The following is a 16,233-nucleotide window of genomic DNA, read 5'->3' as shown; positions in this document are numbered from 1 at the left end:
GGGAGCCAGTTGAAATCTCTGTTTAGTTCTTTTAGTCCTTAATTGAACTGCTTTGAATTGTCCCTGTACATTCCTCGATCAAGGGTGAGCCAGAGATTTGTGCAAAGTTGTTATGCAAGTTTTGCAGCTCTCCCTTCTTGGACATACCCTTCACTTTACAGTTGCTGTGGTTGTGCACTCTGTCTTTAACCTTTTAGATTTGTAGATTTCTCCTTGAGTTTTGGCAGCTCTGCTTGGCAGAGGTCTGCTTTCAAATGATGATCTTTAAAAAAAGAGTAGATACTTAGTGCTGTTTCTTTCTTACAGGTGTTGACTCTTCTCCAGAATCTGTTTACCTTGTGGTTGCTTTCTAGTGTCTTCTGATAATCCTTATAATGTGTGCTGAGTTTATAGTTGTTAATTTCTGGGAGCTGGGTTTTAATTTGAGCTACACTGACGTTACTGGAAGTGGAACCTGCTCTGCTTGTCTTTTAACTTTTTTTTTTATTCTATAAGTTTCCCCTTCAGTTATTCTCTTCTCTCTCCCCCTCCCTTTTTCCTTCTCTCAGCTCAGTCATTTTTCAGTAGTGTCCCACTATCACGATTTTGCTGATTCCATCCATGCAGTGTCAGTGTTCCTCTGTCATCTCAGTTGCCTATAAATTGATAGTCGGATCTAGTAGCTTCCTAAGATTCACATTTAATTGGGGGAAGAGGGAAGACTCAGTGTTTCGTAGGTTAGATGGTGTGTTCTTTTGTGGAGAAACACATTTTCGTGTTGTTGTCTGTGTTGAGAGGGGGTGGCTGATACTCTATGCCTACGTCCATTAGTAGGGATTGTAAAATGGTGATAACTTAGTCTGGGAACCTGTAAGGGGATCCTTGAGACCTTTACAGGGGTTCTCTGAGGTCAAAATTTTTTTAATAATAATTCTAAGACTTGATTTGCTGTATTTACTCCCAGTCTCATGATTATACAGTGGAGTTTTCCAGAAGCTACATAACATAACAATGCAGAAGCTGATCAGAAATCAGCTGTCTTCTATTTAAACAGGTATTAATGAAATTTGCAAAAATATAAAGCAGTGCCACTCTTCTCACTAATTTTTGCTCTAGAAAATATAGCTATTTTTACAATTAAAAGTTAGTTACATTAACATACAATAGTTTTATTGCTGTTAAAAGTACATTAATATTGCCTAGGATGTGGGAGTAGGGGTAATGTAGAGTGACTGCTAATGGATATGGGATTTCTTTAGACGATAATAAAAATGTTCTAAAATTGAGCTGTGCTGGTGGCACAACTCTTGAATGTACTAAAAACATTAAATTGTACACTTTAAATAGGTGAATTATATGTTATACAAATTATATCTCAATAAAGCTTCTAAAAAGTAAAAAAAAAGTACATTAAAACTGTTTCTCATAAGTATCAGTAGAGTGCACATAAACAAAGCCATTTATGGTCCTCAACATTTAACTGTTTTCAAAATGAGTTAGTTCTGTAGCATCTCCCACAGTGACCAGTCAGGGGGGGTGTGTGTGTGTGTATACAATAAATTGGTCATGTATAGATATCATTGTGAAATTGTTTATTTGACTTATTTCAGTCAGTAGCAGTTATTCTTGTTGATGTTCAGTTGTCCCCTTTGGACAATGAGATAATCTGTTTTGGAAACCTACTATAACTTCTGCAAATCTCATTTTTACTTAGAAGAGCTTTCCCTAAATTTTCCTTTTCCTCTTCTTATATTAACCTGTGAGCCATCTGTCTATTTTCAAATATTCAAAGAAAACTAAATGTTTCTTCTTCTCATGATTGATTTATGTAGAATACAGTACAGATCACGTTTACTTCAGAGACTTGTTTTGCATTTGGGCCAGTTAATCTCTCTGTTCATTTGCCAAGGGCTACATTCCCAACCTTAGTCAAGTGCCTGGCAAATGCATGCCTTCAGTCACCAGGACAACCAGACAATAGAATGTCAGTCCAAATCAATCACTATTATTGAGCCTTAGATGAAGCTAAACAGTGGATGAGTAGTGTTCATGCTAGAGGTGGTGCTCTGGTATTGATGCTATCCCTAAACCATTGATAATCCACGAACAGTTCTTCATATCAAGACAAGTAAATAAAACTTCTTAATTTTCAGTTCTAAATGAAGTATCAGACCAACTTGCCCAATTCTCCCTTGCTCACCTCTGTGTTTATTCTTGTTATATTCTGAAAAATGTAAAAAATGTAAAACTTGCCCTGTAGGGAGAGAAACATAAACTTTTGGTAATTTTTCCTTCTTGGCAAGCTTGCTTATCAGATTCATACTGTCTTAGGGAATGAGAATGCTTTGCTTTAAGAGACTTCACAAATTAAGTTTAGAACAAATGGAACCAAAACGTTGGTGGGAATTTTTTTTTTAATACCATTTTAGAAAATGGTTCTAAAGTTTATCCAAAAGCTCAAAAAAAGTAAAACTAGCTGGAAAGAATTTATAAAGCAAGGAGTAAATAGGATTGGCTCTAGTAGATACTAAATATGTCTCTGTGTTTATAGGCAGTAATTTGCAATGTAAACTTGAAGTAATTAATTACAGTAATCTGAAGCTAGTGCAGGGCCTAGTAGACTAGATCTGTAGAATAGATCCTGAGATATACTATAATCCTTATGTATATTAAATATGTATATGAAGTTATTATAAAATAAATTAAGTTCATCAGTCTGCTGTGGAAGGAATTCGTTATTCAATAAATGGAGAATCAATTAGAATGTTAACTGACATGGTACGCCAAGATAAGTTTCAGAAAAATTTTAGAGTTAGGAAGCCATAACAATATAGAAAATAGTCTCAAAGTATTTCCCTACAAGATACTTATTAATCTTAAGGGGAAAAATAGTGACTTTACTGTGGAGAAATCTGGCCTATATTGTTTTAACCAAGTGATTAAAGTTAACATCACCAGGAATGGGACAAACTGACATCATGTGCTTCCTGATATGATGCACTGGGAAGGATACAACATTACTTATGTGGTATTCCTTCCCAAAATGCGTAACATAAATGTAATTATGAGGAAACCTAAATTAAGGAACGTACTATAAAATAACTGACTTGTACTCTTCAGAGATGTCAAGGTCATTAAAGACAAAAACAGACTAAGGAACGGTTCCCGATTAAAGGAGACAAGACAGTTATGGATACTGTACCAGGAGAACTTTTTCCATTTGCTGTTAAGGATACTGTTAAGATAATGGTTAGTCTGTGGATTAGATAGTAATAGTATAAAGTGTTAATTTCCTGATTTTGATAATTGTGTTACGGTTATAGGAAAGAATGTCCTCATTTTTAGGAGGTACACATTTAGAGGTAAAAGGTTCATGTCTGAACCTTTAAATGGTTCCAAAACTTTTTTTGGAGAGAGAATGATAAAGAGAATGATAAAGCAAATTAAGAGAGTCTCTTAATCTTAGAGACTCTAGGTAAACAGTACATGGGACTTCTTTCCACTACAATTGCAACTTTTCTGTATAACAGATTATTTCATAACTAAAAGGCAGGCAAAACTAAATGGTAGTGTTTAAGGTTAGCTGACTACATATTTAACATTTAAATGTGTGGAGACTTTATAGACTAAAAGCAATGGAAGAAATCACAAAAGTAAAAATGGCAAATTTAGCTAAAACATGGAAACTTACTAAAGACATGGCATACAAAATTGAAAGACAGAGCAATACCGGGTACAGGGTAATTTACATATGTCGTCTTAGTTTGATAAAATAGGGCAGTTGATAATCTTTCCCCAAACTACTTGTCCCTTTGCTAATATACTAAATCTTACATTTTTAAAGCTGTTTATAATTTATAAAGCACATTCATGAATAGATGTGTGTTTAGGAGGCGAGGGGCAGCTTAGCAAGCTCATGCTCCTTACTGAAGAAAGGCGGGAAGGCTCCCTCTCCTGGGAAAACCACAAAACACACACACAACACACAAAACACACAGCTGTTTGGACTAAGAATGGATGCCTAACCCTAGGGGCCAGGGACTAATCAGATCCTCTCTTTTACGAAATTGAATTAAGGTTCACAAAGGCTGGACTGAAAAGGTGAATCACTTAACCGAAAAGGCAGTATGTAGTTGGGCCATGTGCAGTCTTAACAAGTAAACAGGAAAAAAAAAATGTACTAAGATAAGCAAGAGCAGGGATTAGACATAGTATGAGAAACAAAAGTGATAAACTATATGTTTGCAGGGGGCGGGGTGTGGAGAAGGGCTTTGGAAACAGGTAATCAGACTGCCTAGGTCCCAGATGGCTTCCTGTTTGCAGTGCAGGTTCCCATGTTTTTTTTTGTTTTTTTTTTTTTTTTTTGCGTTACGCGGGCCTCTCACTGTTGTGGCCTCTCCCGTTGCGGAGCACAGGCTCCGGACGCGCAGGCTCAGCGGCCATGGCTCACGGGCCCAGCTGCTCCGCGGCATGTGGGATCTTCCTGGACCGGGGCACGAACCTGTGTCCCCTGCATCGGCAGGCGGACTCTCAACCACTGCGCCACCAGGGAAGCCCGGTTCCCATGTTTTAAGTGTTACTGTTCACTTTGCATAAACTTGTTTTATCTGATCAAATGTGGCTGAGTTTTGGTTCTTTGCAACCTACCTGGAATGCAATTCTGACATTAGAGACATTAAATGAAACAAGGCATGGGAGTGTGCTGTGAGCTGTATATACTGACTTACCGTAGGTGTTTGAATTAGATCTGCCGGTCTCCTTCACAACTCACAAACACTTGCAGTTAAGGTTTATTGCTATTTCCACTTCATTTAATTTCTCTCTAGTATCCTAAATATTTTCTTCTTTTATCTTTTCTATTTCTTTGTAATTATCAGGTTTTTTTTTTTTTTTTTTTTTTTTTTTGCGGTACGTGGGCCTCTCACTGCTGTGGCCTGTCCCGTTGCGGAGCACAGGCTCTGGACACACAGGCTCTGGACGCGCAGGCTCAGCGGCCATGGCTCACGGGCCCAGCCGCTCCGTGGCACGTGGGATCTTCCCGGACCGGGGCACGAACCCGTGTCCCCTGCATCGGCAGGCGGACTCTCAACCACTGCGCCACCAGGGAAGCCCCAATTATCAGTTATTTTGAAAAGTGTTACTCTCTCCCTGAAACTGAAACTCTGGTGCTTTTCTCCTTTATTCTCAAGTGAATGGGTTTGTATAATAAATTGGCCCTTAGATAGTCCTCACTCTTGGAAAGTTCTTCCTGCAGGGAAGGGCTTCTTTCATTTTATGTTCATCTCTCTGTTGTTATTCCCCATGCACATTATAACACAGACCTCAAAAACAGGCTTTTATTTATTATACTATTTAAATCATTATTATTCTTGGATGCTGGGATGGTATCATAGTAAGTCCACGTTGCATGTAATTCAGGCATCGGCAAGCTTTTTCTATAAAGAGCCAGATAGTAAATATTAGGCTTTTGTATCATACAGTCTCTGTTGCAGCTACCTAGCAAAGCAGCCCTAGACAATAGATAAACAAGCGGACATGGCTGTGTTCCAATGAAACTTCAGCTTTAAACACAGGCTGTAGGCCAGATTTAGCCTGGGAGGTGTAATTTGCTAACCTTTGGCCTAAATTTGATTTGAGAATTTGGATCAGTGAATTTATTACTTCTGTGTAAGTTGGTAAGCTGAATGTTCTAGGTCAGCATGTATATTTTAGACAGAACGAAGGGGAAAAAAAGATAATTTCCACTGTACATATATTTCTGGGCTGTTAGGAAGTTGCTTCCACCCATGCACCAGATATTTATTTAGTGTCTGCTCTATGTTTGGCAGGCACTGAGAATACAGATAGTGGCAAATCGGAGAGAAGGTTCCTGCCATGTGAAATTTACATTTAGAAGTTGTGAGATAAAGGTCTGTGAAAATAAATAATACATTGTGATAACGTTTATATTAGTTTTGGTGTGGGGAATGTTACCCCTTTGGAATGGTGGTCAGGGAAGACTTTATGAGGGGGCCTTTGTGTCTGGAAAGAGCGATGATGTAAGATGAGTTTGGAGAGTTAATCAGGCGTGAGATCCTATGGGGCCTAAACAGGTGGTGATGAAGAATTTGATTCTTAGGCTGAGGAAGCCATTATGAAGTAGTTTGTGCTTAAATTAAAAAACAACAACAACAAACTAGGATTAAATAAATTGGATTTGATGTCTCATAAATCTGATACTCCCTCACATACCCAAATTATCTGTCTGGTTCACAAAGGCTCTGGTGTCTCGGTGGTCTGCACATGCAGCTTGTGCATGCCTGTTTTCAATGACTCAGTTGCATATGTTCTAATTCTTGCTAAAACATTTTGTAAAACCAAATTTTAAGATGGAATATACCATACAGTCCTCAAAAGATGTAAATAATTGCAGGACTATCTGTTTCTTTGCTTAAGGCATATGGATAGTGTTATTTCTTTAAACACTATTAATGAGTATAAATCCTTTATAGATAGGTCATCACTGAGAAATACCTGTCAGCTGTTGACCTAGAAATACTAGCATAGTCATGCTCATGTAGACTTGGGTGAATGTAGAAAATTTTAATAATGTACTTGTTTTTTCAGTATTTAACTTAAATCATGGCATATATATGAGATATTGTTTCTGATTGTTAGTTTTTAGGACAAAATAAGGCAAAAAAAAAAAAAACCCTTGTTTTCCCTTTTAGGGAAAAATGTTATGTTGCTGATAGAATTTGTGTAGGTCTATCGTAACTCTCCAGAGAACTTCTAATGTTAATATTTATTTCTGTTAAATTTTTCTTTCTGCTTCCAAAAAGTGGATGTTAGTTCCTTGCTCATGAATTTTTTCAGTTCTTTAAGTCTCCTATTTGTTCCTATATTTTATGGACAGTACTGTTAACTGCTGTAATTATATCTTACAGAAGAAGGCACTCCATCTCTCTACTGAGGAGAGAAAGGACAGAAAGGAGTCTGAACTCTAGTTGATGTGTATAGGTTGGCTTAATGAAAAAAGTCTCTACTTCCAGAGAATCTTTCTGTCCTTTCCTTATTTTTATATCTTTGGACCTAGAGGTTGCAAGCAGGGTCATGTCACATTGTGTATTCTTTGTATCTCTTTTATGAAAATAAGGGGTTGTCTGAATCTTAAAGGTAAGTATCCATTCCAGCAAGTTTCCACTCTATTTTGTTGTCCCTGAGAGGATTATAAAACTGTAACATGTTATCTCTATTCATATCTATTTGTCTGATGGATGCAACACTGTTTTCTCACTCTTCCTTTTATATGTGAGTAATTGAGAATTAGTATGGATGTTCCCTATTTTTGGTGTTGATAATTGAGTTGGTTAAACTGCTTGCACTGCATGTATTTACTATCATGATTTAGGTTCAGTGCTGCATAGCTTTCAGCTGCCCTTCTAGCTCTGTCTCCAAGCACCTGGTTTGTCTGGATACGCAAATGGGCTTTCTTGCTTCCTGGCTTCTGGCAGGGTGGGGGTGGGGGGTTCATTCAAGCTGATGGAGAACGTTGTCAGCAGACCAAAGAAAGGAAGGAGGGAAAGGTTAAGATATTTACTTTCTTAACTTCTTTCATGTGGGATTTCCGTAGCCTGGCTGCCTCCTTTCATTGAAGGTCAAAACTCCCATCAAGTAGCCCTCTTAGTTTTAAGGTTGCCAACCACTTCCTCTTCTTCTACCTTCACTGCCAACGGGTGGTGGTAGGTCCTCCTGTTGCTAACCCTTGGACACTATACTCTCACTTGTGATTTCCTTACAGCCTACCTATGCTTTAAACAGTCTCTATTAAACTTCTCAAATTACCCAAATTGAGTGTGCCATCTGTTTCCTAAGGCAACCCTGACTGATAAATGTACTTTAAAGTATTTTAGATTCTGTCAGTGGTTATTGTGATTGCAATTCTAAAGTGGATTAGCACTAGAATAAGAGAAAAAATTATTCTGACAGTTTCATGAACTTATTCTGTTGGTTGATGTGTGATTTTATTTTTAATTCCTCCATAAGATGTGGTTTTGGGTAGCATTGGCCTGGTTACTGAACACTTAATACGGCACAACCCATTGTTTTAAGCATTGTGGGGAATTCAGAAGTAGGTGAGACACATGCTCAGTAATTCTAATAAAAAGCAGTTTGTGGTAAGTTTCATGTGAGAATTACAAGTGCTATAGTAGTTCAGAGAGGGTGATTGTTCCATTAAGACCACTTTGATTCCATGTGCAGCAGGACTGAAGAGAGACCTACAGTTTCCTGTGTTTCTGGTAAGGCCTGTATTTCCCAGTCCTTGCTTACTTCATCACCCCATAACACACCAATGCAAACCACATAAGATACCAGGCTCCAAAGTAAGAATAACTAATACTATTTAAAATTCACTTATATATACCTGTTCTGAGTAGACAACATATTAACTCATTTAACCCTTCCAACATCTCAGTGAAGCAGGTTCTCTTACCTGAGTTGGAATTCACATTAAGGCAGTCTTTTTTTTTTTTTTTTCTATTTTTAATATATATATATATTTTTTAAACATCTTTATTGGAGCATAATTGCTTTACAATGGTATGTTAGTTTCAGCTTCACAACAAAATGAATCAGTTATATATATACATATGTTCCCATATCTCTTCCCGCTTGCGTCACCCTCCCTCCCACCCTCCCTATCCCACCCCTCCAGGCGGTCACACAGCACCGAGCTGATCTCCCTGTGCTACGCGGCTGCTTCCCACCAGCTATCTACCTTACGTTTGGTAGTGTATACATGTCCATGCCTCTTTATTGCTTTGTCACCGTTTACCCTTCCCCCTCCCCATAGCCTCAAGTCCATTCTCTAGTAAGTCTGTGTCTTTATTCCTGTTTCACCCCTAGGTTTTTCATGACATTTTTTTTTTCTTAAATTCCATATATATGTGTTAGCATACGGTATTTGTCTCTCTCTTTCTGACTTACTTCACTCTGTATGACAGACTCTAGGTCTATCCACCTCATTACAAATAGCTCAATTTCGTCTCTTTTTATGGCTGAGTAATACTCCATTGTATATATGTGCCACATCTTCTTTATCCATTCATCCGATGATGGACACTTGTTGTTTCCATCTCTGGGCTATTGTAAATAGAGCTGCAATGAACATTTTGGTACATGACTCTTTTTGAATTATGGTTTTCTCAGGGTATATGCCCAGTAAAGGCAGTCTTATTTCCTGGTCTAGGCTCATAACTACCATACCTACAATATTATTCTCTAATTAAAACTAATTATCCACCTCTCCAGAGAGATCATCAAAATGAATCCATCATATATGCAGCCCTTTCACATGATGGCTTTTAGGTATCCTCGTTGCTCCTCAGTGGTGTTTCAAGGCCTGCAGCCCTGTGTTCCTCTTGCCAGTAGAATTTATCACTTGCTCTGTCATCCTGTTGCAGTCATACCAGTTAGCCTCCCTCATTCAATATAGATTTCAGCACTTCACGTAGTGAGTGTCTTTCTTCCACTAGTGTTAACCATTTCTGCCAATCCCAGTGTCTACACAGATAACTCAGCCTCTGGAATTCTTTGACTTCTTATGTCCAGTAATCCTTCCTTCTGTTTTAGACTTTATTTATCAGTAACTGTATTACTTCTCAGATTTCAAGTGTAAGCATCCTGTTCTCTGACCATCATTGCTTCTCTCTTCCCAGCTCATTCCCTCTAATTTCGTACTCCAACAGTTCTGGGACAACCATAAGAGACCTCCAGTCCACTGACGCTAAATTTCTTTGTTGTGTATCATCCTTACTGTGTTTTCATTTTTCTTAACCTAGCTTTGATTCTGTGTTCTGTTGTTATAACCACTCACTTTAACTCCTGTTGTATTTTACCTGATTAAAGCCAATACTCTACCTACTTTGTACCTAAACAACCAGATGAGACTGGTGGAAAACACACCACTGTCTTGACTAGTTTCACTTTAAATACTTGTGACCTCAAAACCTTAGTGCTGCCTGCAGTTTTAGTTGGTTCACTCTCCCATTTTTATTCAGTTCTGAAAAACCCTCCCTTTTTAGTTGATGGTGTTTATTATTTTACTTTAAAAGAAAAAAAAAAACCAAAACAAACATGGAGAAAGGAGAACTTTATACTTTCCTATCAGCAGATCTACAAACCTGAAAGAGCAGTTTCAGGAGAATGGTAGGAGCAGAAGCCAACTTTTCAGGGACTAAAATGTGAATGGATCAGAAGAGATAGGGACTGTGACATTTTCCCAGATGTATCTCTGGAACACTGTTTTTATTTAATGAATCTTGTTCAAGAAGAGGTTTAGTGGCTAAGTAAATTTGAGAAGTGCTGAAAACTATATATAGTATTTATATGGAAAGGAAGTTTCCATTTGCTGGCCTAGATTTTACTAAATCATTAGTTTTCAAACTTCGGCCTATTTCACAGTCACCTGAAGGGCTTGATTGCTGGGTAGCACCTCCAGAGGTTCTGATTTCATAGGTCTTGGGTGGCTCCTAAAAATTTGCATTTACAACAAGTGTCTAGGTGACACTGATGCTGCCAGTCCAGGAAATTGGGGAATCCCATTTTGAGAGTCACTTCACTTGAGTAAGAATTCAGCTGCCAAGAGTGGCAGGTACAGTTAGGATTTTGAGCAATATAGCAAATAGCTATTATGGGATAGCATAGTCAGAAGAAATAAGAGCTGACTAACAACATCATGGAATTTTGATAGTAAGATAGCAGGAATTTGTAGTGGACCCAAGCAGTGAGTTTTAATGATTTTCTCTAGCAGTTTGACCTGTCAGAGAAGGATCAGAACCACCAGCAGTTAGTACAGAATTTTGAGTGACTCCTACAGGCTGCTAATGTCATATATGTATAAAATTTATCATCAAGCACTCCATCTTTGCTTTGTATTCCCATGATGAGTGCCAAGACAGTAACTTTATGATGTCTTTAACCCATCTCCTTTTTATTTGTTTGTATCAATATGTTTATTATTTACTATTCATTAATTGTTTTTAGTTAAAATTGTATATGTTAGTTAATAGGGGTTTTGGAATACAGACTAAATGTCATGAAGTGTCCTAAACTAATTCTGTCAATTACAGTCAATAAGTCTTTGAGCAAATTTCTCTTGTTTTCTCACTTGGGAATTTTTAAAATAAAAGAATTAGAAACTACCAGTTCTCGCTTTATGAATGTAATTGTAAAGCCACAGAATCTTTTCCTAAGGAGAGTCTCATGTGGGTTTTTGTGTTTTTTTTTTTTTTTTTTTTTTTTGCGGTACGCGGGCCTCTCACTGTTGTGGCCTCTCCCGTTGCGGAGCACAGGCTCCGGACGCGCAGGCTCAGCGGCCATGGCTCACGGGCCCAGCCCAGCCGCTCGGCGGCATGTGGGATCTTCCCGCACCGGGTCACGAACCCGTGTCCCCTGCATCAGCAGGTGGACTCTCAACCACTGCGCCACCAGGGAAGCCCTGTTTTTTTTTTTAATATTTTAATTTTATTGGAGTATAGTTGATTTACAACATTGTGTTAGTTTCATGTGTACAGCAAAGTGATTCAGTTATACATATGCATATATTCATTCTTTTTTAGATTCTTTTCTCATATAGGTTATCATAGAATATTGAGTAGAGTTCCCTGTGCCGTACAGTAGGTCCTTATTGGTTATCTATCTTATATATAGTAGTGTGTGTCTGTTTATCCCAAGCTCCTGATTTATCCGCCCCTCCCCTTTAACCATTAGTTTGTTTTCAATATTTGTAAGTCTGTTTCTGTTTTGTAAAGAACTTCATTTGCATATTTAAAAAATTAGATTCCACATATGAGTGACATATGATATTTGTCTTTCTCTGTCTGACCTCACTTAGTATGAGGTCAGACATGTATCTAGGTCCATCCATGTTGCTGCAAATGGCATTATTTCATTCTTTATTTATGGCTGAGTACTATTCCATTGTATATATATACCACATGTTCTTGATCCATTCCTCTGTTGATGGACATTTAGGTTGCTTCCATATCTTGGCTATTGTAAATAGTGCTGCAGTGAACATTGGGGTGCATGTGTACTTTTGGATCATGTGGTTTTTTAAAAGTAGCTAAATATTTATTGGAGAAGCTGGCCCTCTACAGGGTTTATATAGAATTTCTAGCGTAAGTTGCATTACCGTTCCTGGGTATCTGAACTTCTTGGGCTTTGCCACTGAAATGTTTTTATAATGAGATTGTGCCATCACCTAGGCCTCACTTATGTCAGTTGTACTGCCTTAATGACTTTGTAGTATCTGTACTGAGCCTGGAGTAGGAAGGAACCACAAGAAATGCTGTTTTGAAACATGCTTGGGGTACATAATAAGAGAGGAAAAGGGTGAATCCTTTTTTCCTATCTTTATTTCTCTCTTACCCACTTCAGTGAGGACATAAGCTTGAGAAGGGTGCTACCTTTCTGTCTCTGATTTCTCAAATCTTTGTCAGGCTTTTGAAGTTAGATATTGCCTTCTTTTCACAGTGTTACAACTGGTTATTTTTTAAAGTAATATAATTTTAGAAACTTGTGGATGTGTTTTTATAGCATTACTGAGGAATAATTAATTATAATAAATAAATATTTAAAGTGTACAATTTGAGTTTTGACATATGTTAAACTGTCATTACAGTAACAAGATAACATACATTTTCATCATCCCCAAGAGTTTTTTGTGCCCCTTTGTAATGCTTCTGATCTGCTTTCCATCACCATAGATAAGTTTACATTTTCTAATATTTTAAATGAATAGAATTACGTAGTATGTACTTTGTAGGGGGTGGTTCTGAGGTCTTTCAATCAGCATAATTGTCTTGAGGTTTATGCACGTAGTTTCTTGTGTCAATAATTTGTTCATTTTTATTGCTGGGTAGTATCTTACTTGGATATTCCACAATTAATCCGTTCACCTGTTGATAGACATTTGGGTTGTTTTCCGTTTGGAGTTACTAGCAGTAAAGCTGCTGTGAACATTTGTGTACAAATCTGAGTATGGACATGTGCCTTTATATTTCTTGAGTAAATACTTAGAAGTAGGATGGCTGGATCATATCGTAGGTATATGTTTAACTTTTAAAAAACTACCAACTGTCTTCCAAACTGGTTGTACCATTTTTACATTCTTGAGAGTTCTAGTTGTTCCACATTCTCACCAGCATATGATATGGCCAGTCTTTTTTTCTTTTCCTGGCTAGAACCGTTATTATTTCAGAAATAACCATCCAGTGTAACTTGAGGTGGTTAGAATAGTTATTTCTGGATGACTGTAATAAATATTTGTCAAAACACCAAGTACCTCAATAATCATACACATTTCATTCATAAAAACTTCCAAAAGTTCTTATGTATCAAAAAAACTTACAAATGACACAAGAGAGTTAATAGTCTATAGAGGAGAGAAAGAAAATTATTCTAGGGGAAATTCTAATGAAGCATTTTCTCCATTGCATTTTTTTTTTTCCGGCACGCGGGCCTCTCACTGTTGTGGCCTCTCCCGTTGCGGAGCACAGGCTCCAGACGCGCAGGCTCAGCGGCCATGGCTCACGGGCCTAGCCGCTCCGCAGCACGTGGGATCTTCACGGGCCGGGGCACGAACCCGTGTCCCCTGCATTGGCAGGCAGACTCTCAACCACTGCGCCACCAGGGAAGCCCTCCATTGCATTTTTGATTAACATAGTTCATGAAAAAAGCCTTGCTTTGCCTTTCTTTAGTCTTTTTTTTTTTTGGCCATTCTAGTGGTATGTCTGGGTGTCTGTGTAGTGGGGTCTGTGTTTTTTAAATTTGCATTTTCTACATGACTAATGATGTTGGGATGCTTATTTGCCATTTGTATACCTTCTTTGGCGAAGTGGCCAACTTTTCTGCCCACTCTTTTAAAAAAAATACTGATTTGGCGTCTGTTTTATCACTGAGTTTTAAGAATTCAAGGTTTTATACATTTTGTAACTACCTTTTTTCAGTTGGTGGCTTGCCTTTTCATTTAAATGTTTTGAAGAGCAACAGTTGTAAATTTTGATGAAGCCCACCTTATAAATTTTTTCTTTATACTTCTCTTTATGTTTTGTGTCTTATTTGAGTTCTGCATCATTTCATTTCTTTGATTTTATTGAAAACTTAAATCTCAGATTCTCATTTTTTAGCCATTAGGGAAAAAAAGCATAGGAGGTAATTATAAAGCTAGAGTTGTATCTGCCTTGTATTTGTGTTTTGTTATACTTTAATAGCAAATTACTTATGATTCTAGTACTTTTTATTTCTTTTTGGTTGATTTTTAAACTTGTCAAGGATTCAGGAAATTGCCACTCACTGGTCTAATTCCTTTGTTTTACGGGGTGAAGGAACTGAGGTTCATAAAGGTTACATGACTTTGCTGATTGTTTACAGTGTATGATTATTTTAAGACCAAACAATCTGAGGTCCTCTGAAATGCCATTTCACTGTTTGTTTCCCTGTGAGGAGCTGTTCTTTGTGATACTGTTGATAAGATTTTACTGCATGCTGTAACATTAAAATAAATTTAGTTCCTTCATTTGTTGCTTCTTCATTGATCATTGTGATAAATATCCTCATTGAAAGCAATATTATTAAAATTAAGTAGGTTATCTTTCTGAGAGAATCTTAATTATCTTAAAATTTCATTAAGTTAAGATGTCGAATTTAACACTTTTGTTTTTTTAATTCTTTCCAAAGGTCTGTAAACAGATTTGGCTAGGATTATTTGATGATAGATCTTCAGCAATTCCAGACTTCAGGGATCCACAAAAAGTGAAAGAGTTCCTACAAGAAAAATATGAAAAGAAAAGATGGTGAGTGAATAGTTTGTATTTAGAGCAAAGCCTCCCCAAATCACATTAATTATGGGTAAGATTAGTATAAGAGGAAGGAAGGAAGAAGGAAGGAAATAAGTAGGTAGGTAGGTAGATAGGGAATAAGGAAATAGGTAGATACTCATTATACTTTGGCTTTTTATTGAATTTGGTTTCCACAGACCTTTACTTCTGCTTTATCTTAACTCATCTGTGCCTAGCAGTAGCCTGTTTCTTATCACCAGGCCTCTTACCCTTTTGGGGGAAGTTAGGGATTCTTCCTTATAAACCGTCTCTATCCCTGTTAGCTTCTCTAGACATTTTAGTCTTATAAAGCCTCCTGTATGCAGAAAATTATAAGACACTGATAAAAGAAATTAAAGATGATACAAATAGATGGAGAGATATACCATGTTCTTGGATTGGAAGAATCAACATTGTGAAAATGACTCTACTACCCAAAGCAATCTACAGAGTCAGTGCAATCCCTATCAAACTACCACTGGCATTTTTCACAGAACTAGAACAAAAAATTTCACAATTTGTATGGAAACACAAAAGACCCTGAATAGCCAAAGCAATCTTGAGAACGCAAAATGGAGCTGGAGGAATCAGGCTTCCCATACTTCAGACTATACTACAAAGCTACAGTAATCAAGACAGTATGATACTGGCACAAAAACAGAAAGATAGATCAATGGAACAGGATAGAAAGCCCAGAGATAAACCCACACACGTATGGTCACCTTATCTTTGATAAAGGAGGCAGGAATGTACAGTGGAGAAAGGACAGCCTCTTCAATAAGTGGTGCTGGGAAAACTGGACAGGTACATGTAAAAGTATAAGATTAGAACACTCCCTAACACCATACACAAAAATAAGCTCAAAATGGATTAAAGACCTAAATGTAAGGCCAGAAACTATCAAACTCTTAGAGGAAAACATAGGCAGAACACTCTATGACATAAATCACAGCAGGATCCTTTTTGACCCACCTCCTAGAGAAATGGAAATAAAAACAAAAATAAATGGGGCCTAATGAAACTTCAAAGCTTTTGCACAGCAAAGGAAACCATAAACAAGACCAAAAGACGACCCTCAGAATTGGAGAAAATATTTGCAAATGAAGCAACTGACAAAGGATTCATCTCCAAAATTTACAAGCAGCTCATGCAGCTCAATAACAAAACAACAAGCATCCCAATCCAAAAATGGGCAGAAGACCTAAATAGACATTTCTCCAAAGAAGATATACAGACTGCCAACAAACACATGAAAGAATGCTCAACATCATTAATCATTAGAGAAATGCAAATCAAAACTACAGTGAGATATCATCTCACACCGGTCAGAATGGCCATCATCAAAAAATCTAGAAACAATAAATGCTGGAGAGGGTGTGGAAAAAAGGGAACC

At 37.5% G+C, this 16,233-nt stretch overlaps 1 protein-coding gene across 7 annotated transcripts in view; it reads left to right on the top strand.

Moving 5' to 3' along the window:
• The window catches only part of AGFG1 (ArfGAP with FG repeats 1), a gene marked incomplete at its 5' end in the record, with an annotated part of 74,271 nt that overhangs the window by 28,603 nt on the left and 29,435 nt on the right, over nt 1-16,233 (top strand). For all 7 annotated transcript variants that reach the window (XM_082658846.1, XM_082658845.1, XM_082658844.1 and 4 more), the window contains one exon: nt 14,701-14,816. In XM_082658846.1, the coding sequence (XP_082514972.1) occupies nt 14,701-14,816 (116 nt within the window). The remainder of the gene's footprint in view (nt 1-14,700; nt 14,817-16,233) is intronic.

The sequence above is a fragment of the Grampus griseus genome, assembly GCF_964374135.1.
Source record: "Grampus griseus genome assembly, chromosome: 7".
Classification (NCBI taxonomy): Eukaryota; Metazoa; Chordata; class Mammalia; order Artiodactyla; family Delphinidae; genus Grampus; species Grampus griseus.
Note: the sequence above shows the minus strand (reverse complement) of the source record. Positions and strands in the feature narration are given on the sequence as shown.